The 25,312-nt window shown below is 41.8% G+C and overlaps 1 protein-coding gene across 1 annotated transcript in view; it reads left to right on the top strand.

Annotated features, from left to right (window-relative positions):
- The first annotated feature begins 298 nt into the window (after nucleotides 1-298).
- LOC122754758 (ATP synthase subunit g, mitochondrial-like) overlaps nucleotides 299-25,312 on the top strand; it is a 37,520-nt gene continuing 12,506 nt past the window's right edge. Inside the window, exon 1 of the mRNA XM_044003223.1 lies at nucleotides 299-361. Within this exon, the coding sequence (XP_043859158.1) occupies nucleotides 299-361 (63 nt within the window). The remainder of the gene's footprint in view (nucleotides 362-25,312) is intronic.

A 25,312-nucleotide genomic window follows, 5' to 3' on the forward strand; every position in this document is an offset into this window, starting at 1 on the left:
ATACCAGGATGACAAATGACAGTTTCTGCTCTCAAAGATCCAATAGGATGGGGGCCACATCAACAATACATGAAGGAGCGGTGGCAGTTCTGCAACTTAGAGAGAGAACTTAAGTGGCTTACCCACGATTATTTTGAACCCAGGCCTTTTGGCCCCACATCCTGTATTCTTCATCTACACAAATAAGTGTACTTCAAGCTTCACATGTGATAAAGGCAGAGGAGAAAGCAAACTAGTGCACTCTAAGAAAATTTGAACAAGGAGAGCTCACTTTTGGCTGGGGAGAAGTGGGGTGAAAATGGTGCACAGTTTCAAAGGGATGGTGCCTGAGCTGGGCCTTGAAGCCAAAAGATTTCAGCAGGTAAGAGGGTAGAGAGAAGACATTACAGGCATAGGAGGTGATGACCTGTCATGGGAGAGGGCTGGATGAGATCTGGAATGGAGAGTGTCTGGAATGCAGAATGCATCCTTCTCTCCTATGTTACCATCCCCTGAACCCTCAAAAACCAGGTGATCTTTCCTTCTGCTTATGCCTAGAAGACTCAGCCTTGCTAGCATCTTCCCTCTAAGGTCATCATCTCCCATTCACTCTGTATATATTTTGCCATCTTTTGGGGGGGGGGTGGGCAATGAGGGTTAAGTGACTTGTCCACGGTCACACAGCTAGTAAGTGTCAAGTGTCTGAGGCCAGATTTGAACTCAGGTCCTTCTGAATCCAGGGCTGGTGCTTTATCCACTGCGCCACCTAGCTGCCCCCGCCGTATATATTTTGTATGTATAGCTGTTTGCCGGTTGTCTCTCCCATTAGAATGCAACCTTCTTGAGGGCAGGGAGCATGTTTTTGCCTCTCTTTGTATCCCTAGCTCTTAGCATATAGTAAACGCTTAAGAATTTTTTATGATGCTATTGATAACAAATAGGATTGAAAAGTCAGTCAGGAGACCCTGACGCTTCACTAGCTGTATAAACTAGAGCAAACAATGGCCTCTCCAATTTCTTCATTCGTAAGATGAGAATCCTCATACAATCTATTTATCCGTTCATTCATCATCCTTTATCACTATGCACAAGGCTTTACTAAGATTAGAACAGCCCTGCCCTATTTCCATTCCACTGGAGGTGGCACAACACAGAATCATAGATTTGAAGCTGGAAGGGACTTTAGGAATCTTGTCCAATCCCTTTATTTTACAGATGAGGAAACTGAGTCCCAGAGAAATGAAGTACTCGCCCAAGGATACACAGATGGCGACTGGCAACACTAGTATTCAAGCCCAGATAAATAAAGACTTAATCCCTACTAAATAAATACAATATAATTTCTAGGGAGGAAGGGTGGATACCTACACCACATAGCTAGTATGAGCAAAGTATTTTGTAGAAACCTGAGTTAATTTTGTCCTTCCAATGTCCCCTGGGGCTCCCAGGGAGGGAAAGAATTGGGGGGGAGAAAGGTCAGGACATCTGACACTCTCATTGGTCTCAGAAGAGGCTCCCACACCCAAGGGAGAATCAGAATGGGAATGAAGAATACAGTTACTTTTCTACCTCATCAGTTTTTTCTCAAAACAAATTCAGTGGTGGTAGGCCCTTATTTTCCCAATCATAATTTGGAGGCAGAGTTCAGGGCATGCCTAGAGAACCTAGGGGTAGAAGTGGCTGACTCCACCAGCAACTGGGCTGCTTTGGGGCTCTGGTGAGAGATCCAAGAGATCTATTTAAGGGGGACTTGTTTCCCCCTTCCTGTAAGTGGTGTCAGATCTCCAAGTGTAACTTCCTTAGCAACTTTCTGGTTTCAGGCCTGCAGCTGTTGAGATCCTTTACTGATTATTCTCAGGGTTGCACCTGCCACCGTGGCACAGTGGGGGGCGGGGGGCAGGAGGAATGGCAGGTTTCTTATCACACCCCTCCCCTGAAATCTTATTTTAATCTATTTAATCTAGAAGAGGGAAGGGGGGAGGAGGAGGAAGGTGCTCGATGCTTCTTAATCAGTAGCAATTAAAGGGCATCTAGATGGTGCAGTGGATAGAGTGCCAGCCCTGGAGTCTGGAAGACTCATCTTCCTGAGTTCAAATCTGCGCTCAGACACTTACAAGTTGTGTGACCCTCTGCAAGCCACTGAATCCTGCTTGCCCTTAGCTCCTCCTCGTCAGTAAGATGAGCTGGAGAAAGAAATGGCAAATCGCTCCCCTCTCTTTGCCAAGAAAACCCCAAATGGGGTCACAAAGAGTTGGATGCCACTGAAACTACTCAATGACAATTGGTAGCAGTGGTGGAAACAAATTGAACAAAGTGACTCTTGTTACAGTAGGATAGACCTTTGAGGTCGGAAATTTTCACTTTTGGTTTTATATCCCCATTTTAGCATAGTGCCTGGCACATAGTAGGTGCTCAAGAAATACTTGTTGAATATTCAACAAATCCAACAAAAATATTTGTTGAGTTGACTTGAATTGTACTGAACCAAACCGAATTTAATTCTATCACAAATCAAGAGCAGGAAGAGACTCTTGTGATTTAACACGTTCATTTTACATGACACAGTGGAAAGAGCATTGAATATAGAATCAGACGAAATGGGTTCAAATTGTGGCTCTAGTGATTACCACCTGTGTGATCTTGGTAAGGTCCCTCAGGGCCCTAGAGATGTGATCTGAGGAAACTGTTGGGGGGAGTGACTTGCCCATAGTCATGACCACACCTCAGTCCTTTTACAAATCCAGTATCCATTCTACTTTTTGCCATGAGGTGTCATGGAAGACATGTCTGGAATCATCATACACTTGGGTTCAAGTTTCTTTTCTGCCACTGACTAGTCCTGTGATCTTGGGCAAGTAATTTCACATACACACACACACACACACACACACACACACACACTTTGGGCCTCAGTTTCCTCATTTGTCAACTGAGGAGATAATACTCAGACTACCTCCTTCACAGAGTTGTTGTAAGAAAAAAGGCACAGTCAAACGAAGCAGGGTACAGCAGAAAGAATGCTGGCTTTGGAGTCAAAGATCCTAGTTTCAAATCTTTGCTCTTATTTATTATATGCATGGCCTTATTTGATTTCTGTGGACCTCAGTTTACTCATCAGTAAAATAACAGGATCAGATGTGGATGATGCCTGAGGGTCCTTCTCATTCTGAATCTTTGATCCCATGTTTCTATGAAATGAGATAACAATTAGAGCTGCCCCAAAATGGAACTGGATGTTTTCTGAAGATAGTGGGTTCCCCCAATCAAATGGCATGGTAGCTAGGTATTGTGGTGGTTAGAATAATGAACTTGCAGTCAGGAAAATGCAAGTTCAAACCCTCCCTCAGACACTTCCTAGCTGGGTGAATCTGTCCCTTTACCTCTCTATCCCAGTTTCTCCATCAATAAAATGAGACTAAAGATAGCACCTACTGTGATGTTGTTCTTTGTTTTCAAAGAGGACCACTGACATCATGGGCTGATGTCTTCACAAGTCGGATTTAAGTGAGACAAAGTTGCACAAAGTCGTCAACCTCACTTGTCTTCCAAAGTCTTTGAAGTCCAGTGACAGGACAAAAGTCCAGAAGATTGGTGATAGCTCGGGATGCAGTGGATGTCCTTGGCATCTTCAAAGCCTGACCAAGCTCTAAGCACTCCACAGTGCCTGCTTCAGGCATCCTCATGGTTGTTGGAACAAATTGTTCTCATCAGTCCATTCCACCAGGAGGAAGTCTTCACGTGCTTGGGATAGACACCCCCTAACTAAATGGAGACTTTGTGGCCTATTGGTTACCTTCAGCCTGCTTTAGTCTGTCTGCTGAGATGGTTTTAGCAGATGTAGTGGCTATGCAAGCTTTAGCTCATTGGAGCCACAGGTGAGAGTTGAGGGCCAGGTGGACACCAAAGTTGGATGAGCAGCCCTGAAAAGGGCTAGGCAAGCCCTCCCACAAGAGGTGCTAGTCCTCCCTGAACACCCCATACACTCCAGCCTAGTGCATACTATACAGTCATTGTGAGGACTACATGAGACAATATTTGTGAAGTGCTTCACAAAATTTAAAATGTTACATAATTGGGGGCAGCTAAGTGGTACAGTGGGTAAAGCACCAGCCCTGGATTCAGGAGGACCTGAGTTCAAATCCGACCTCAGACACTTGACGCTTACTAGCTGTGTGACCCTGGGCAAGTCACTTAACCCTCATTGACATGCCAAAAACAAAACAAAACAAAACAAAACCCAATATGTCAAGGACCTGTTTAAAAAAAAAGTGTTATATGATCAATAGCCAGGATGATGGTGATCATGCCCTCTCACAGAAGATGGATGACTACTTGTCAGGAATTTTATAGTGAAGATTCCTTTTTCAGGTATGGGACAGACTAGATGACCACCAAGATCCTTTCCAACTCTGAATTTTGTCATTCTGCGACTGAGACAATGCCCTTAGATACTTCACAGATTCTAAGAGAGCTGAGATCCTTCTAACTCCAAAGTCTTTTCCCACCTCACTCTTTGCTCCCTAAAGTTGCTGGTCCCGTAGATGCTATTTCCTGCCATCTTCGTCTCTGGGTAATGGGGCCAAGCATAATCCTATGTGACTTCACTCAAGAGCCTTGGTCAAGCAAGTTGTCCCCACAGTCAGCGCTCTCTGAGCCTTTGATCTTCAAATCTGAACTCCTGGAGATTTGCTCTCTTAAAAGGTCAGATACTTAGCCTTAGGATGGGGAGAAAATTGGGCTCATCAAGTTTTAAATCTCTGAGATCACGTATCCCAACACTCATTTATAGATGAGTAAGCTGAGCCTCTGAAGGGAAGTGATTTGCCCAATGTCATGAAGGAAGTCAGTCGCAGAGCCGAAAAACAAACCTAGTTCTATGTTTTCCCTACTTCACTACTTTGCCTTTCAGATTCACTCTGGTGGCATTTACTATTTGTAGAAAAGAGTTTCTTGGGAGTAGCCTGGAAAGAGGTACAATGTCTAGGAAAAGGCATTGTAAGAGTTACTCAACACATACACTCACACAGCTCCTCCCTTCCTAAGTCTTATGTCCCAGCTCTGAGTTATTTATGTTTCTGAGTGTCCTAGAAATAGTGGTTAATCAGTAATGAAAGGAAGTAGGGCAGAGGATCCCTAAAACCTTCACCTGATCTCTTCCAACCTTAGGAGAGGAGTCACTGGTATTCGGGCGAGAAAGGCAGCCGATGGTTCTCAGGCCAACAGTCCTGAGAATCACTAGAACATGGTGTGCCTGGCCTGTGACCTCCATTACCCACGATCAGATGTTGTTTGAAGTCCCCAAAGAGCGAGGAAGGGGACCCTCTTCCCTTTAATTCATTTCAGTCTCTCTCCCAGGTGCTCTCCCAGGTGATGATCAGGGTCTGAGCTCAAAATGGCTCTTCTGACCCTACTTTCTAATTAATATCATTGATCCGGACCGTACAGCTAGTAAGTGTGAATCGGGATTCTGACCTGGGTCGTCTGACTCCAGCTCTAGCTTGCAGTCCTCTGTGCCGGCCTGCCTGCCCTTCGTCTCTCTACCCCATTCGTTATGGGATCATAGAGAGAGAACTAGAAGGGGTGTCAGAGGTTATCAAACCCAAATCCATTCATGACCTCTCTCTCTCCTCTCTTTTGAGTTCTCTTACACCTCACTCCCTACCCTTCAATCCAGCGATACCGGCCTCCTGGCTATTCCAGGAACAAGAGTCACCATCCTGACGCTTCTTGGTTCTGAGAATTTTCTCTGGCTGTCCTCCATGCCTGAAATGCTCTCCTTCCTCCTGGCTTCCCTGGTTTCCTTTAAGTCCCAGCTAAAATCCAATCTTCTACAGAAAGCCTTTCCCCATCTTCTCTCTTTCTCTCTTTTTTTTGGGGGGGGGGAGGGGGATGACGGTTAAGTGACTTGCCCAAGGTCACACAGCTAGGAAGTGTCAAGTGTCTGAGGCTGGATTTGAACTCAGGTCCTCCTGAATTCAGGGCCAGTGCTTTATCCACTGCGCCACCTAGCTGCCCCTCCCATCTTCTCTTAATTCTAGTGCCTTCCCTCCCACATATAACTTGTTCGTACATATTAGTTTGCTTTTTGTCTCTTTTGCCTCTTTTTGTATGCCCAGTGCTTGGCATAGTGCTTGGCACAGAGTAGAAGTTTAATAAAAGTTTGTTGACTGACTGTTGCCCAACTGATAATTCCCTTTCATTTACAAATAAGGAAACTGAGGCCCATTGAAAGATAAGTGACTTGCCAGGGGTCATATAGCTAGCAAGTACCTGATGTGGGACTTAGATCCAGTATTCTATCCATTACATCATGTTGTTGTGGTGGTTGTGGTTGTGGTTGTTGTTAACATCTTGGTCAAAACTCAGAAACAGCAATTCAATACCTTTCTTGAAAAAAATTGAGTTTCAATAAAAGTTATTTCCATCTTTATATTTAAGAAATGATACAATTTTGCAATTATAGAAGGTGCTCGTATATCCAAGATCTATGGGCAACTAACAGAAATATATAACCAAAAGATCCTTCCAGATAAATGTGGGGATGAAGTGGATGTCAAAGAACATGAACGGTTTTCAAAGAAAGAAATTGCAAACTACATATGAAAGATCTGAATTACCAAGAAGAGAAAAGAAAATCAAAACATCACTGAGTCAACAAATTGGCAAAGATGACCCAAAAAAATTAATAGTGCTAGAAAGGGTGTGGAAAGACAGGTGCACAATGCAGTTTTTTGTTTGTTGGTTTGATTTGGGTTTTTTGCGGGGCAATGAGGGTTAAGTGACTTGCCCAGGGTCACACAGCTAGTAAGTGGCAAGTATCTGAGGTCGGATTTGAACTCAGGTCCTCCTGAATCCAGGGCCGGTGCTTTATCCACTGCACCACCTAGCTGCCCTCACAGTGCAGTTTTGATGGTCCAATGATTCTGGAATGTGATTGGGAATTATGTGGAGAAAGTGACTAAAATTTCCCTTTACTTTGGATCCAGAGATTCCATCACTAAGCGTATAACCCAGGGGAGGTCAAGGATGAAAGAAGGTCCATATACACACAATGTTTATAGCAGAATTTATAGCAAAGAACTGGAAACAAAGTAAAGACACATCAAATGGAGAATAACTGAGTGGGTTGTGGGACATGAATATAATGGAATATTACTGTGTTGTAAGATCAATCAATCAATAAATATTTATTAAGTGCCTACTATCTGCCAGGCACCATGTTAAGCACTGGGGATACAAAGAGGCAAAAGACATTCCTAGCTCTCAAGGAGCTTACAGTCTAATGGGTGAGACAACATGCAATTGAATATATATATACAAAGCAAGCCATATACAGGATAAATAGAAAGTAATTAACAGAGGGAAAGGCACTAGAATTAAAAGGGGTTGGAAAAGGGTTCCAGTAAGAAACAATATGAGAAATACAGAGACATCTGAGAAGACTTAGATAAGCTGATACAAAGTGAAGGTGGCACAGTGGATAGAGCACTGGCCCTGAAGTTGAGAGGACCTGAGTTCAAATCTCACCTCAGACACTTACTAGCTGTGTGACCCTGGACAAATCACTTAACCCCAATTGCCTTAAACATTAAGGGCCGTGTCCAGTCGTCCTGATATATATCTTGCCACTAGACCCAGAAGGCTCTGGAAGAGAGAATGCGGTTGGTGACCTTGCACAGCCCTGCCTCACTTAAATCTAATTCACTGCAAATCATAACATCACCCAGGTGTCCTGGTCCTCTTCAAGAACAAAGAGCAAACAACAACAAACTAAAGTTAGCAGAACCAGGAAAACAATAAACACAATGACTACAGCCATGTCAATGAACAAAAATAAGAACAAAATCATGAAACTGATACCTGTGAAATAATAATGACCAAACTTTCCCACAAATATATGAAAAGGCACCTCCCCCATTTCCTTGAAGAAGTGATGGACTATGGGTGTGAAACACTACATATGTCGTCCTACTTTTCAATATGTTACTTAATTTCCCACTTCTTAAAAATTCTTTGTTATAAGGGTTTGCTCAGGGGATGGGGAGGAGAAGATATATGCATGCATAGTTGTGTTGAAAAATATAAGTGATATAAAAACAAAGATAACAATAAAACTTTATTTTTAATGGTATTCAGAATACAGGCATGCCTCATTTAAAAAAAAAACAATTTGGTAGAAAATAATTTACACATATAGGAAACTGATCAGTTATGGGGTTTGCTTCATAATCCAAAGGACTTTTGAAAATTACCAAAACTGTTTGTTCATGTTTTTCAACTACATTTATTGGGAAGTAGCTTTTGGTCATATATTTCTGTTAGTTGACCAAAAGGGGAACTTTTACTTATCGAATACACCAGCCTTTTCTTCATCTCATTCTCCTTGATCTCCCCATAAATTTTTTTTTTTAATTTTTGGTGAGGCAACTGGGGTTAATTGACTTGCCCAGGGTCACACAGCTAGTAAGTGTCAAGCATCTGAGGCCAGATTTGAACTCAGGTCCTCCTGACTCCAGGGCCTATGCTCTATCCACTGCACCACCTAGTTGTCCCCCCTCCCCCCCCAACATTTGATGACATTGATCAAGTCCTCCTGGTGAGTATTCTCTCCTCCCTAGGATTTACTCTTCTTGTTCTTTTCCTAATAGTAATAGCCAACATTTATATAATACTTTTAAAGTTTGCAAACTGCTTTACATACCTTATCTCATCTGATTCTCACAACTCTATGAGCTGATGCCTAAAAATGTTTTCTTCCCTCACCTCTGTCTCTCAGAATCTCTGATTTCCATCAAAATTTTCAGCTCCACCACCTCTGTCCACATGAAGTCTTTCTTTCCTGGTCCCCTTGGCTGCTGTACCAATCCTCCATCCTCCCCCTGCCCCTACTCCAGCCAAGGCTACCTTGGACCTGCCTTGTATGTATTTTATTGTGCCCAATGGAGTTCAGTACTCAGGGGCAGCTTGCGCAGCTGAGATGGGCCTCCAAGCTCTGGAGGAAGAAAAACGAATGAGACGCAGGAACCAACCAGCAACAGAGAGTGCAGTTTTCTGATGTCCTCCTTGCAGCAGGAGCTGTGGCTCCCATACTGGACTGCACAGCCACACTGTGTGTGGCCTGTGGCTCTTCAAAGCACTGATCCATGGTAGTCCACGACTGGCGGAAGGCTACTACCTATATGGAAGTGAATGAACGAAAAATAATTTAAGTGCTGACTATGTGCCAAGCACTGGGAATATAAATAGAAAAATGAGGCAGCCTTTTGTGGCTAGGAGCTCATGTTCTAACTGAGAGAGACAATATATGTAGCGGGGCTCCCTTGTGGAGCAGAAGGAAAGGTCTTTAGGATATAACAGCAAATCGAATGATAATGCCCGGGGGTCTAAAGGTTTTAGTGGTAGAACCTATGGTAAAGCCCAGGAAGCCTTACTCTAGGCCTAGAGTAAGTATATGGTTGTTGTCGTTTGTCCTTCATTCCCAAAGAGGCCCATGACATCCAGTGATGTCATGACTGGATTTACCTGGAGATGGCCCTGGATGTTTAAGGTAATTGGGGTTAAGTGACTTGCCCAGGATTATACAGCTAGCAGGTGCCCAAGGTGAGATTTTAATTCAGATCCTCCCAACTTCAGGGCCAGTGCTCTATCCACTGCGCCACCTAGCTGCCTACCTATGTGGTAAGGTTTACTGGGATATATGTGTCTATTGCATGTTGTTTCCCCTATTAGAATGTAAGGTCCTCAGCGATTATTTTGCTTTGGTCCTTGTATACCCACCACTTAGCATAGTGATTAGCACCTGTAACAATTGGAATGACGCCACCTGCTGGAGACTTACTGTAGAAGAGTTCCGCCCATGAAGCAAAGGTCTTTGAGGGCAAGACCAGGAGTCTTTTCTTTGGCGTCAGGAAGTGACGCGGGCTAGTGGGAGGAGGAAGGAAGAGACTGGTGCTCGATCTCGGGCTCTTGCCTTTGGACTCTGGTGGAGAGTGGAGCTAGAAATGCGCTCTCCCTTTAATAGATAGGAATCTAGGCCTTTCTCTCTCTCTTTACCAAATTCTTATTCTCCTTAATAAATGCTTAAAAGTCTAACTCTTGCTAAAGCTTATAATTTATTGGCGACCACTCATTGGATATTTTAGACAGACTAGCTAGAATTTTAGCCCTTAACACACCTACTATGTGCTTAACAAATGCTTGTTGATTGAGATACTGAAGATGTCATTATCCACCCCCATCTCAATGGAAAGATTTTTTCCCCCTCTGCTCCTTAGGGCCTCTCAGAAACCACAAAACTTCTGAATTGGAGGGACCATCAAAGGCCAACTAGTCCACCTGATCCCAGGACAAGCAGTCCCTCTACAGAGTGCCTGGGGACCTCTGCCCCTACACTTTTCCCATCTTACAGCTGAGGAAGCCAAGGTCCACAGTGCCAAAAGGACCCCCGAATTCTCACATCTAGCTAGTGGCAAGTGGCCCGGGAGTCCACCAGGATGCTGCAAATGGGTTGAATCCAAGATGAAAAGAGGAAAATCTGATAAGTATGAGGATCATGTTCAAAAGTCGTTTTCACTGAGCCACAAAAATGTGGTGAATTCTCACAGCTCTAAGATGGTATCAGTTAAAAACAGGAGAACCATATAATCCTATGAAGCTGATCAGATAAGAGAGGGTGAACACAGCGTGTGAAGGATACTGTGAGATCACTGGACGGCAAAACCAGCCTAGCCACTTAATGTCACTAAGGTGATTTCCCATTAATTAAGCTCTAATAGATTAAAACTGAAAAAGAAGATAATAAATGTTGGAGAAGCTGTGGGAAAATTGGAACACTAATTCATTGTTGGTGGAGCTGTGAACTGATCCAACCATTTTGGAGAACAATTTGGAATTATGCCCAAGGGGCGATAAAGCTGTGCATGCCCTTTGACCCATCAATTCCACTTTTAGGTCTTTTTCCCAAAGAAATCATGGAAGGGGGAAAGGGACCCACATGTACAAAAATATTTATAGCAGCTCTTTACGTGGTAGCAAGGAATTGGAAGTTGAGGGGGTGCCCATCAATTGGGGAATGGCTGGACAAGTTGTGGTATATGAATACAATAGAATACTATTGTGCTGTAAGAAATGATGAGCAGGAGGAGTTCAGAGAAACCTGGAGGGTCTTACGTGAGCTGATGATGAGTGAGATGAGCAGAACCAGAAGAACACCGTACACAGTATCATCAACATTGAGTGTTGACCTACTATGATGGACTATATTCTTCTCACCAATGCAATGGTACAGAAGAGTTCCAGGGAACTCATGATAGAAGAGGAACTCCAAATCCAAGAAAAAAAAAAAGAACTGTGGAGTATAGATGCTGATTGAACCATACTATTTCTTTTGTTTTGGGTGCTGTTGGGTTTTTTTTCTATTTTGAGGTTTTGCATTACTGCCCTGATTTTTTCTCTTATAACAGGATTAATGCAGAAATAGGATTAATGTTATTATGGATATATATATATATGTGTGTGTGTATATATATGTATATGTATATGTATATGTATATAGATATATAGATATAACCTATATCAGATTACCTGCTGTCTAGGGGAGGGGGGAGGGAGGGGAGGGAGGGAGAAAAATCTGAAATTGTAAAGCTTGTATAAACAAAAGTTGAGAACTATCTTTACATGTAACGGAAAAAATAAAATACCTTATATGTAAAAAAAATAAAAATAAAGATATTCATTAACTGGCAAAAAAAATAGATTAAAACTGCACTGGCGGGGCAGCTAGGTGGCACAGTGGATAGACCACCGGCCCTGGAGTCAGGAGTACCTGAGTTCAAATCCGGCCTCAGACACTTAACCCTTACTAGCTGTGTGACCCTGGGCAAGTCACTTAACCCCAATTGCCTCACTTAAAAAAAAACTGCACTGAGGGGGGCAGCTAGGTGGCACAGTGGATAAAGCACTGGCCCTGGATTCAGGAGGACCTGAGTTCAAATCCAGCCTCAGACACTTGATGCTTACTAGCTGTGTGATCCTAGGCAAGTCACTTAACCCTCATTGCCCCGCAAAAAAAACCAAAACAAACAAACAAAAAAACTGCACTGAGACTTTGGGGACATCCTGTATATATCATATGTAAGGCATGTGCACATAAGATATATATATAGATATAGACATAGACATAGACATAGATATAGATATAGATTAGATATAGATGTGTGTGTGTGTTGACTGGTTTATTGAATGAACGTATATATTAAATCTCCTTAGTGATAAGCATTGGCTAGGCTGGTTTTGATGTCCTATAAGGACCCATAGGGTGTGCTCATCCTTTTTTTTAATCCAATCAGTTTAATCCATTTTAATGCAATTTTAAGCAATTAGGTATATACATACCTATGTGTATATAATTCAATAAACCAGTTAACATATATGTACATGTGAATTATATAATGTGATATAGACATGTTTTCTCAAAAGTCCTAGTGGTTTTAAGCTTTAATTAATTTAATTTTATAATAGCATATGTATGTGTGTGTGTGTGTGTGTATGTGTGTGTATATATATATATATATGAGAGGGAGAGAAAAAGAAAAAATGGGAAAGAGAAAGGGTGAGAGAGAGGAGAGGGAGAGAAGGAATGGGAGAATGAGAGAGGAAAAAAGAATATGAGAAAGAATGACAAAGGAAGAATAAGAAAGGAGACAGAGAGGGGTGTAAAGGGAGATGGGGAGGAGGAAGGGGAGGGAGAGACAGACAGACAGAGACAGAGACAGAGAGAATGAGAATGAACACAATGCTAACCAGGCACGGCTGGCTGCTGAGGTCCAGGGACTGAAGACCCGTACCAATTCTACCTCTTTATCTAACATCATTCTTTGCCCAGGGTTTGTTGCTCTGGGTGGGCTTGTCTTTTCAATCAGAGGACTGGGCTGCCCAGTGCTTCATTCTGTCCCCCATCTCGGATTCCCTGGGAAAGTTACTACTTATAGAATTGCTAATTATAGACATTGTTAGGGGTTCTAAGTGGGGTTTTCCCCAGCAAGAAAAGAAAGTAAAAATGTGCCCAGAATACAGTGTGGAGCAGGTTTGGAGCAGGTAGTTTATCTCAGAAAAGGGAATTATTCTATGACTTGACTACTCTCAGCAATGTAATGATCCAAGACAATCCCAAGGATTGATGAAGCATGCTATCCACTCCCAGAGAAAAACTGATATTGACTGAACACAGACTAAAAAAAAAAAAAAGCACTTGTAGATTGTACATATATAACCTATGTCAGATTGGTTGATGTCTTGTGGAGGGGGGAGGAAAGGGAGGGAGGGAGAAAAATTGGGGACTCTAAATCTTATGAAAATGAATGTTGAAAAATAGCTTTAAATGTAACTGGAAAAAAATAAAATAAATGGAAATACATAGGAGAAAAAGAAAGAAAGAAAAAAAGAAAAGGGGATTCGAAGCAACAGAGGCCCATAGAATGATTAGAAGAGAATCGAGTCACTTTCCACTCCCAGTGTAAACTGGGAGGCTAAGAATCAAGCCCAGTGGGGACAATTTCTTTGCAAGGCTGATAAGGAGCTGCTTGACATTTCACTCCCACTTTCTTTTCCTGAACCATTCTTCCCCTGGCTCACTCTCTCTGATGGTGATTCTTTACTTGTCACTGTCCCCTTCCCGGTGTTGCTCACCTGACAACCACTCTGGTGGCTGCTGCTTCTTCTTGGCACAACAGGAAGATTAGAGGACCTTTCAAAGGTCAATGTGAAGTCTAAGGAAACACATAAGAGAGACTGAAGCAGCCAGGAGTCTAGCTAGGTAAGCCTGAAGTCCATGGGAGAAGCCAGGAGGCAGAGATGAGAGAGAGCATTCTTGACATGGGGGATAGCCGAGGAAAAAGTTCAGTCTGGAGATGGACTGTCTTGTGGGAAGAACAGCATAGAGGCTGGGATCTGTCACTGAATGGCAGAGTAGAACAAGGGGAGTAAGGTAACAAGACTGGAAAGCCAAACAGAGGGTTTTATCATTGATCCCAAAGGCAATAGGGAACCCCTAGAGGTATGAGAGAAGGCTCCCTTGGGAGACATAGCACTGAATTAGGGCTTTAAAGGAATTCAACCGGTAGGGATAGAGAATGTTCTAGGAAACAGCTCAAGCAAGACACAGATATGGACAAGTCCCCAGGACATATTTCAGGGGCCAGACAACCATCTAGTTTGGCTGGAGCATAGAATTTGCAGTAGGTTATGGAAGATACACTGGAAAGGGTGGTCATGTGAGATGCTATAGTGTCTTAAATGAGAGGCAAAGAAATTTGAATCACACATGGCAGCCAATAGTATGCATACCTCAAAAGGTTTCCGGGTAAAGGAATGCCATGGTCAAGGTAATAGATAAGAAATATGACTTTGATAGGAATGATGGATTGGATCCCTGCACTTGGTTCATTCTAATTTGTATTAGAGTCATTCGTGTACATGTCTCATTTTCCCTACTCACCCATAAGGTCCCTTAGTGTAGAGACTTTTGTGTTTTCTTTATGTCTTCCTCAGCACCTAAAATAGTGGCCTGCCCCATGATAGGTTTCACTCCATAAATATCTGAATTAAGGATGATTCCCTGAAGGGCCATCTTCCCTAGTGCAAGCAAGATAGAATCCTTATTAAAGAAGTTTGAGCTACATGCAGCTTTCCAAAAATGTACACACACATACACATGCACATGCATATACACAGATATACAGACACATGCATATATACATGTACTACATACATAACCACATACATACATACATACATACACCTGCACACAGACACACACACACACTGAATTTAAGGTTTTGTCACTAACTAGATGGGTGACTTTGGCCAAGTTCTTCTTTGAGGTTCAATTTTCTCATCTGAAAAATGGCAGGATTGGTCTAGATGACTGGTTCACAAACTTTTGGTTTCAGTACCCCTTTTCCCTCTTAAAAATTATTAAGGAGGACCTCGAAGAGCTTTTTTTAAATGTGAGTTATAGCTATCAATATTTACCATATGAGAAATAGAAACTGATCAATTTTTAAAATATTGATTTATTAATCCATTCAAAATAATAATTACAAATTCATTACATGCTATTAGAAAGAATTTAATGAAAAAATAACTATTCTTCCAGATCAGAAACAATTTAGTGATATTAAATACCACTATTTTGGGTAAATCTCTTTAATCAATGGCTTAATAGAAGACATCTGGATTCTCCTATCTGCTTCTACATTGAATCTGTTGTGATTAATTGATTGGGTTGAAGTAGATGAAGAAAATCTGGCCTTTACAGAGATACGTAGTTGGGAAAGGGAGGAGTATTTTAATAGGCTAATAATGTCTTCATATTATTATGAAAAAAATTCCCCTTGTTGATCCCCTGAAAGGGTCTCAAGGATCCCCCTAGGGGACCATGGATCACTCTGAGGAGTCCTGTTGTAGAATATACAAAAGGAATATAACCAATAGGTTCTGATGTCGAGGATCCCAGCAACAGGAGTTGCTCTAAAGGCAATTGCTTATTATCACATTCAGTTAATTAGATTCATGTTCATATAGTGCTTCTGCTTGTTAACTGTAATCACAAGTTTGTTTGAACTGACGCCCTTTGGTTGGTTGTCCCTGTCATTCCTGCTTGCCAGGAAGGGCAACAAGACCTGGATTTCACAAGCTTCTGCAGATCACATTGTATGCTCTCCTGTTTCCTAGGAGGAGCTCTGTGCAATGTTTTCCCAGAACTGAAGTTGTCCTGGAGGCACAGGGCCTTAAGCTAAGAAATGATTAACCTTCCCAATAGAACTGCAATCAGATATCACTGAAGGTTGGTGAGCTAGGGTTCCTAACTAGAACACAGCTACAGGCTGTCAAAAGAAACTTAGTGTCATGTTAAGCTATTAAATCTTTAAAGATTAAAGTTTCTTGATATACCTAGTATTAAGGGGCAGCTAGGTGATGCAATGGATAGAGTGCCAGGCCCAGAGTCAAGAAGACTCATCTTCCTGTACTCAAATGTTGTTTCAGATACTTACTTAGCCCTTTTTGCCTCAGTTTTCTTATCTGTCAAATGAGCTAGAGAAGGAAATGACAAACTACTCCCGTGTCTTTGCCAAGAAAACCCCAAATGGGGATCATGAAGAGTCAGACAGATCAAACAAAAGTATTTAAGAATATTGATCAATAAATATTTTTAAGCACCTAATAAGTACCAGGCACTGTGCTTTTGTAGGGATACAAATAGAAGCAAAAGATAGCCCCTGCCCTCAGGGAGCTTATAATATTTTTAAAATTTTTATTTATTTTATTCTGAACTCAAGAAATAAAACCAGCATTTCCATTACATTGTAGGATGGGGCAGTTGGGGGGAGAGATAATTGCACATGAAACTGCTAATCTATTATGTACAACTTGCTATTCCTTTTAAATATAAAATAAAGTTATCATGTAACTTTTTTCCCTTTTGTCTTCCCTTCCCCCCACCCTGCCCTAGGGATGGCTACCTTTAGACACAAATATGTGTGTATACATACATATATATATGTTAAACTATTCTATATATATTTCTATTTTATTAGTTCTTTCTCTAGATTCAGATAGTGTCATCCTTCATATGTCCTTTGTAGTTAACGGGTATTATAATAGTCAAAATGACTTAGTCACTCAAAGTTGTTCTTAAAACAATATTGTTGTTCTCTTGGTTCTGTCCATTTGGCTCTTCATTATTTCATGCAGCTTCTCTCCATGTTTTCTAAGATCACTGGAATCATCATTTCTTACAGCTCAGTAGTATTCCATCACCTCGAGGAACTTACAATCTAATGGATATACTTTGAAACTTTATTGGAAAGGAATAGATGAGATCAAAGGAGCAGAGAAGTATTACTATACATCTGTTCCTAAGTGAAGGAAGGAGAAGCCATGGAGGGGTGGAGGGGAGAAGTGTTGGAGGGGGGTTGTTTGTTTTTTGCCACAAGGGGGTAGCATGGTCTGGTGGAAAGGGCACTGGCCCTAGAGTCAGAGGTTGTGAATTCAAATGCTACCTCAAATATTTACTGCGTATGTGATCTTTGCTCAGTCATTCTCAGTTTCTTCACAGTAAATGGAAAGATTAGACTAGATAGTCTTTTGTGTCTCTTCCGGCTCTAAATCTAAGATCTAAGACAGACTTCTATGGATAAATACACAAAGAGAAGGGGTGAGAGGGAACCTCAGAGTGAGGTTCTGGAGTCAGAGGTTACTACATGTGAGACCTCTGGGCCGGTTATCTAACCTCCCTGAGACAATCCTACCTAATCTCCCTGGCCAAACTCCCCGCAAACCTTCAATGTCAAAATGAGAGAATCAGACTAGATGGTTCCTCAGGCCCTTTTCTTTCAAGCTCTGTGCTCCTGTAATCAGAGGCACGAGAAATGGAAGTGATATCATGGCGAGAGTATATTACAAAATGATCAACCGGAAATGGTTAATGAGCTCTAGACACAGTTGAGAAACTGGTACAGTACAGAAATAGGTATGTGAAGGGAGCACTGCATCTGCACCCATTTGTGCTCGTTCTCCGCTCTCTCTCTCTAAGCATTTTTTTTTTGTTATTTTTGTTATTGTTTTTCAGTCATTTTGGTCGTGTCTGACTTTCATGACCCCATTTGGGTTTTCTTTCTTTCTTTTTTTTTTGTGAGGCAATTGGGTTTAAGTGACTTGCCCAGGGGCACACAGCTAGTAAGTGTCTAGGCTCTGAGGCCGGATTTGAACTCGGTCCCTCCTGAATCCAGGGCCGGTGCTCTATCCACTGTGCCACCTAGGTGCCCCCTATTTGGGTTTTTCTTAGCAGAGATACTGGAGTGGTTTGCCATTTCCTCCTCCGGCTCATTTTTTTATAGATGGGGAAACTGAGGCAAAAAGGATTAAGTGACTTGCAGAGCAATAGACAAATTCTTGACTTTCCCTCCTGGTCATTTCATCCTTCAGAAGGTAGAAGCATCTGTATATACCTGAGACATATTTCAAAGAGTTCTCAGAAAGGATAGATAGGATCTAACTCGTTAAGGGATATCAGTAAGAGGGACAAGATGTTTTCAAGGATGAAATTCTAACTACACAAATATAAGTGGTTATAATGAAGAAGAAGAAAGGTGGGGGGGCGGGGTGGAATTGCCTAGGGAAAAGAAAAAGAATCTACATATTCTAAAATATTTATAGCAGTTCTCTTTATGGTGGCAAAGAAGTGGAAATTGTGGGGATACCCATCAATTGGGGAATGGTTGAACAAACTGTGGTATATGATCCTGATGGAATATTACTGAGCTGTAAGAAATGATGAGTTCCATGATCTTAGAAAAACATGGAGAGACCTGCATAAAATAATGAAGAGCAAAATGAACAGAACCAAGAGAACATTATATACAGTAACAGCAATATTGTTTTAAGAATAACTTTGAGCAGGGGGCAGCTAGGTAGCAGTGGATAAAGTACTGGCCCTGGATTCAGGAGGACCTGAGTTCAAATCTAGCCTCAGACACTTGACAGATACTAGCTGTGTGACCCTGGGCAAGTCACTTAACCTTCATTGCCCTACCCAACAAAAACAACAAAAAAAGAATAATTTTGGGCAAATAAGTTATTTTGGCTATTAAAAATACCCAAATTGGGGGTAGCTAGGTGGTGTAGTGGATAGAACACCGGCCCTGGATTCAGGAGTACCTGAGTTCAAATCCGGCCTCAGATGCTTGACACTTACTAGCTGTGTGACCCTGGGCAAGTCATTTAACCCCCATTGCCCCACAAAAATAAAAAAATAAATAAAAATACCCAAATTAACTACAAAGGATATATGAAGGAAGATGCTATCTGCATCCAGAGAAAGAAATGATAAATAGAAGTATGTATATATATATGTAAATAATATATTTACATGTTTACGTCTAATGATAGCCATCTCTACTGTGGTAAGGAGGGAAGGAAGGAAAAAAAGGGAAAAAAGAAATTTACATGATAACTTTATTATGTATTTAAAAGGAATAGCAAGCTGTATATAATAGATTTACAGTTTCATGTACAATCATGTTTTTTATTATACTGTTATGGAAATGCTTGTTTTATTCCATAAATGTAAAATAAAATAAAATAAAAATTTTTTAAAGACTGAAATGACTGAACAACAACAAAAAACAATGTCATAGAAAACTCACTGACTACCTCGGGTTTTAGAAATTCAAACAGCATAGTATAGTGGAAAGAAAATTAGATTTGAAATCAGAGTACCTGGATTTCAATTCTGCTTCTTCTGCCCCTAACTACTGGTGTGTGACCCTGGGCAAGTCACTTTACTACTGCCCTAAATCAAACCAGATAAGTTCAGTTTTTCACACTATATTTTAGGCAAGACATTTACAAACTGAAGTGTGTCCAGAGAAAGCTGACAGGAAAGTATTCCAAGCCATGCTATATGAGAATTAGTTGAAGGCAGCTGGGTGGCCCCATTGATAAAGTATTAGACCTGGAATCAGGGAGTTCTTGTTTTTGTCCAGTCATTTTTCAATCATATCTGATTCTTTATGACAATGATAATGGTGTGGTTTGCTATTTCCTTCCCTAGTTCATTTTATAGATGAGGAAACTGAGGCAAACAGGGTTAAGGGACTTACCCAGGGTCACGCAGTTAGTAAGTTTCTGAAGCCAGATTTGAACTCAGGAAGATGAGTCTTCCTGATTCCAGGTCTGATGCTCTATCTACCGTACCACCTAGCTACCCTTATGTAAAAGCTAGCTATTATTAAATTTAAAACATATGATTTTGTTGCCATGACCTTCAATCAGGAGTGTTCGTAACTACTTTTTTTTTGGGGGGGGGCAGGGCAATGAGGGCTAAGTGACTTGCCCAGGGTCACACAACTAGTTAAGTATTGAGTGTCTGAGGCTGAATTTGAACTCAGGTCCTCCTGAATCCAGGGCCAGTGCTTTATCCACTGTGCCACCTAGCTGCCTCGCTATTTTTTGCTTTATTAGATTATCTCCCTGAGCTTCTGTAGACATAAAAATCCATTGCCTATGGACCTACACACCTATATATCATAAGTATTTACCCTTCTGGTGATGAGCCACTCCAAACTTCGGAGGCTGATCCACAGGTAGCAAGCAAGTATGCAGTCTCTTCATTCCAGGATCTAGCCTCAAACCTCCTAAACTTGGATTTTTGGGGGGTTGGGGTTGGGTTTTTTGTCCCATTAAGATCTTTTGTCCCACAACCCCACCCTGTCGTCCCCCTCCACCTCACCTGTGCTGATTTCTCATCTCTCCCTTCAAATTCAACCCTATAGTTGTCCAATTGAAAAAGTCCCTCTTCTCCAGTCTTGAATTCTTGCGTTTTTTTAACCTCTCTTCCCACCCTGCTAACTTTCAACCCAAGTCATCCCCACCATCTGCATTTTTCACCTCCTTTTCCTGAGCCAGCAAAATGCTTCTGAAGAAAGGCAGGAAGCTTCCAGAGCTGTCGGGGTCCAGTGGCAAGAGTGGAGGTGGTCCCAGATGTTTAAGGTAATTGGGGTTAAGCCCAGAGTCACACAGCTAGTATCTGAGGTAAGATTTGAACTCAGGTCCTTCCAACTTGAGGGCTATGCTCTATCCACTGTGCCACCTAACTGCCCCCTGATATCCTGAAAAGGTCCACTCTAAACCTACACTATCTAATCTAAATTGGGTGTTCACAATTGCACAGCAATCCTTAGCTTCTCTGGTTAACTCCCTTTCACAGTCCCCACAGCAGCTGTTCCAAACCTTCTCCCTTATTCAGTCCCTAACTTCACTCCTAGACTCCCCCTCCTTCAGCAGTTGACCTCAATTCCAACTCCAATGAGAAGATTGAGTTCATGAGAGACATCCTAATCTTCCCTCCTTCACACCTCAAAAGCTTCTCTTTTTATTATCCCTCCACTTTGCCAAGGCTAATCTCTCCACCTGTGCCATCCACGATCTCATCCCTTTCTGTCTCCTCTGTGAGCCTGCTCTAGGAATGGTTTCTTCTCATCCTCTTTGCTTCTGGCTCCCCCTCCTTCCCCAGTACCTACAAATGTATTCATCCGATCAGTTTAAAAATAAAAAGACCATAGATGACATCAAGTCCTACTCCTTCGTTTTAGAAATGAGGAAAAACTGGGATCCAGAGAGGTTATGAAATTTACACATGTAACAAATGGCATAATCCACTGGAATCCAATCCTAGGTCCTATGAATCTAAATCCAGTGCTCTTTTCTTTCTATCGTTAATTTTCTTTTTCTTTCTTTCTTTCTTTCTTTTTTTTTTTAAATTTTTTTTTTTTTTTGCAGGGCAATGGGGTTAAGCGACTTGCCCAGGGTCACACAGCTAGCAAGTGTTAAGTGTCTGAGGCCGGATTTGAACTCAGGTACTCCTGAATCCAGGGCCGGGGCTTTATCCACTGCGCCACCTAGCTGCCCCTCTTTCTTTCTTTCTTTCTTTCTTTCTTTCTTTCTTTCTTTCTTTCTTTCTTTCTTTCTTTCTTTCTCTCTTTCTTTTCTTCCTTCCTTTCTTCCTTTCCTTCTTTTTTTTTTGGGGGGGGGAAGGTAATTGGGATTAAGTAACTTGCCCCAGGTCACACAGCTAGTAAGTATCTTCAGCCATATTTAAACTCAGGTCCTCCTGACTCCAAAGCCGGTGCTCTACCCACTGTGCAACACAGTTGCCCCTCTATCCATAATTTTAAAAATACAAAACAAGGGGGCCGCTAGGTGGCACAGTAGTGCAGTGGATAGAGCACCAGCCCTGGATTCAGGAGGACCTGAGTTCAAATCCGGCCTCAGACCCTAGACACTTACTAGCTGTGTGACCCTGGGCAAGTCACTTAACCCCAATTGCCTCACTAAAACAAAAAAAAAAAAAGAAAAGAAAAATACAAAACAAAAGAAAACCTCCCCTTAAATGCCCAATCCTTTCAAACTACCAACCTTAATCTCTGTTCTTGCTGCTGAACCTCTAAAAAATGTCTCCACTTGCTATGTCTACTTCCTCACCCCCATTTATACTGCTCAACCTCATGCAACAGGATTTCCAATCTCACCATTCCACTGAAATTGTTCCTGTAAAAATTCACCAATGACCTTCAGCAACTGCTGAACCCTATGATTTCTACTCAGTCTTCAGCCTTATCGATCTCTCTGCAGCACTTGCCATTGTTTTGCCATCCCCTCTTCCTGCTTACTCTCTCCTCTTTTTGCTTCCTTGACACTGTCTTGGTTTTTCTCCTTCCTATCTGATGGCTCATGCGTGGGTGTCCCCCCCACTGCTTTTTTTTTTTTTAGTGAGGCAATTGGGATTAAGTCACACAGCTAATAAGTGTCAAATGTCTGAGGCCGAATTTGAACTCAGGTCCTCCTGAATCCAGGGCTGGTGCTTTATCCACTGTGCCACCTAGCTGCCCCGCGTGGGTCCCTTTTGCTAGTTTATTTGTTCTCCTCCATTCCCCTTAAGCATGGATGTCCACCAAAACTCTGTCCTGGGCCCACTCTCCTTTGTTAATCTTGACCTCATCTATTACTTCTACCCAGATATCTCCCAAATCTATAGGTAAAAGCTATGCCCAGGAGGAGCCTGGGAGGCCCTCCTGCATCCCTCTTGTGTCTACTTAAGGTGGGATGCAGTCTTAATGAGATTAAATCTTTATTAACAAGAGTAACACAGGTGAGACATTTGTCTGACAATGGCGGTTCTTCTTTGACAAGGCATGAATTCACATTGTCCTGGGTGTCACCTTGATCTTTCTTTTATAGATGAGGAAATAGACTCGTGAAAGGTAAAATCACTTACCCACAGTCACTCAGCTCCTAAGGATCAGAGGCAGGATTCAAGCCTAAGTGTCTCTTGACTCCTATAGGAGGTTTTTTTCCTCCAGCTGCTATAGAAGTATAGAGTTCCAGACCTGGAGTCAAGAAGACTCATCTTCCTGAGTTCAAATCTGGCCTCAAACAACCTTGTTTGCCTCGGTTTCCTCATCTGTCAAATGAGCTGGAGAAGGAAATGGCAAACCATTCCAGTATCTCTGCCAAGAAAACCCCAAATGGGGTCACCAAGAGTCAGACAAGACTGAATAACAGCAATAAAATCAGAAATATTAAGAAAATACTACTTTTCCAGCTTAAAACCCTTTCCAAACTTTTCTTTATAGGAAAGTAGGGAGAAACTATAAGCCCTTCCTTTGAAATGGAATACAGGTGATAACCAAACTTAATATGTGTCTAGATGGTATGCTTGCCTCCCCAGTACCTGGAGTCTGTCCTCTTTTGAACTTCAAGGTTAAGATATCCATCAGAGGAAGGAACTCTTAAGGGGAGTGTTTCAGGAAGGAACTGAGTGGCAACTATTCTGGAATGTTAACTCCAAACTGTATTTTAACATATTATGATCTTTTCCTTATTCAGGATTCCTATAAATGTTACCTGAAATCTTCTTAGGCCAAAGAGTTACATCAGAGGAGACTCTTAAGCCAGTTTGGACAGCTCTCTCTCCAAGTTAGAAATAGCTTAAAAATCTAAAATAGGGGCAGCTAGGTAGTGCAGTGGATAGAGCACCGGCCCTGGATTCAGGAGGACCCGAGTTAAAATTCGGCTTCAGACACTTAACTAGCTGTGTGACCCTGGGCAAGTCACTTAACCCCAATTGCTTCACACACACACACACACACACACACACACACAAATCTGAAATAATATTGTTTCTGGAATGCTTGAGCACCTGTTACAGAGTATATTACTAGTACTGATATTTTTTTCTTCAACAATCCCCTGCATTAAATAATGCGGAGTGAAATGAGCAGAACCAAGAGAATGTTGTATACAGTAACAGCAACATTGTTCAAAGCAAAACTTAAGGATTAAGCTTTTATGAGTAATATGAATATTCAAATCAACTATGAAGGACTTATGAAGGAAAATGCTATCTACCTCCAGAGAAAGAACTGGTTATGTGGAAGTAGGTATTGTATGGTCCCACACGGATATCCATGTCAAATGTTGGCCTTCTTGGGGGGCAGTTAGGTGGTACCCTGGATTCAGGAGGACCAAAGTTCAAATCTGACCTCAGACACTTGACACGTCCCGCTGTGTGACCTTGGGCAAGATCACTTAACCTTAATTGGCCCCGCCCAAAAAGAAAAAAAAAAGTTGGTTTTCTCTAATATGAGATTGGGAGGGAGGGAGAGGAGACAACTCAAGACTCAAACTGTAACAATAAATAAAAGAAAAAAATTTTTAACACCCCCCCATCCTATTCCCACAACAAATTAACTAATATTCATTTTATATATGAAGGAACACTTCCTAAGAGGCTGGGCATGTGCTCAGGCCCCTTTCTGGGTGACATGTCCTTTAGCTAGCAGGCAGAGAATCTATATGGATATTTTGTACATATTTCAATGTTATACATGTTGTCTCCCCCCCCCCAATAGAATGTCAACTCTCCGAGGGCAGGAACTGTGTCATTTTTGGTTTTGTATCATGCCCAGCACCTAACACAGTGCCTGGCATATAACAGATACTTAATAAATGTGGGTTGGTTAACTACAAGTCCAAATCTTCCTACTGATGTGGACTGGAATTTGGGGTCAAATTGATTGTTCCAAAAGAATTACAAGGGGGCAGCTAGGTGGCGCAGTGGATAGAGTACTGGCCCTGGATTCAGGAAGACCTGAGTTCAAATCTGGCCTCAGACACTTGACACTTACTAGCTGTGTGACTTAATCCCAACTGCCTCACTAAAAAAAAAAAATTACAAGACTCAGTGATTCAGTTTTCCAAGTTTTATTGCAATACTGTGGGTGGTCAACCACAGGGAGAGAACCAGAATATTGGAAAGGTATCTCTTCAATACTGAAAGAAAAGACAGTTATATTTATAGTATGGATAAATTGATTATCAGTCTCATGATATTCTCCACCTTGGGGTGTTTCGGGGGAGGGTTTATCCTAATTTGGAGTTCCTGGGGTCCTAAGCCAACCCCCGAGGCAGGTACCTTTTTCAGTGGAGGTGTGTTTTGGGGGTTTACAGGTCATAAGGTGAATCTGGGGACAAATTTGGCCTTTTCTGTGCACGTCTCTTTCTGATTCCCATGGCTAGTTTCAAAATATCTCCATTTTTCATTAGAATTTCTATACTATTGTCATTTAGTCTAAGGTCATCATGGCTTTTCTCCCTCTGTTCCCATTATGGGCACTGATTTCTGTGGGTACAAGAACCTAGTATGCTGACTTGTAAGTTATCCATTAACTGGGGTCTAACTCCCTTTTGGAGCTAATATCTGAATTAGAGCTTG

This window comes from Dromiciops gliroides, chromosome 4 (genome assembly GCF_019393635.1).
Source record: "Dromiciops gliroides isolate mDroGli1 chromosome 4, mDroGli1.pri, whole genome shotgun sequence".
Classification (NCBI taxonomy): Eukaryota; Metazoa; Chordata; class Mammalia; order Microbiotheria; family Microbiotheriidae; genus Dromiciops; species Dromiciops gliroides.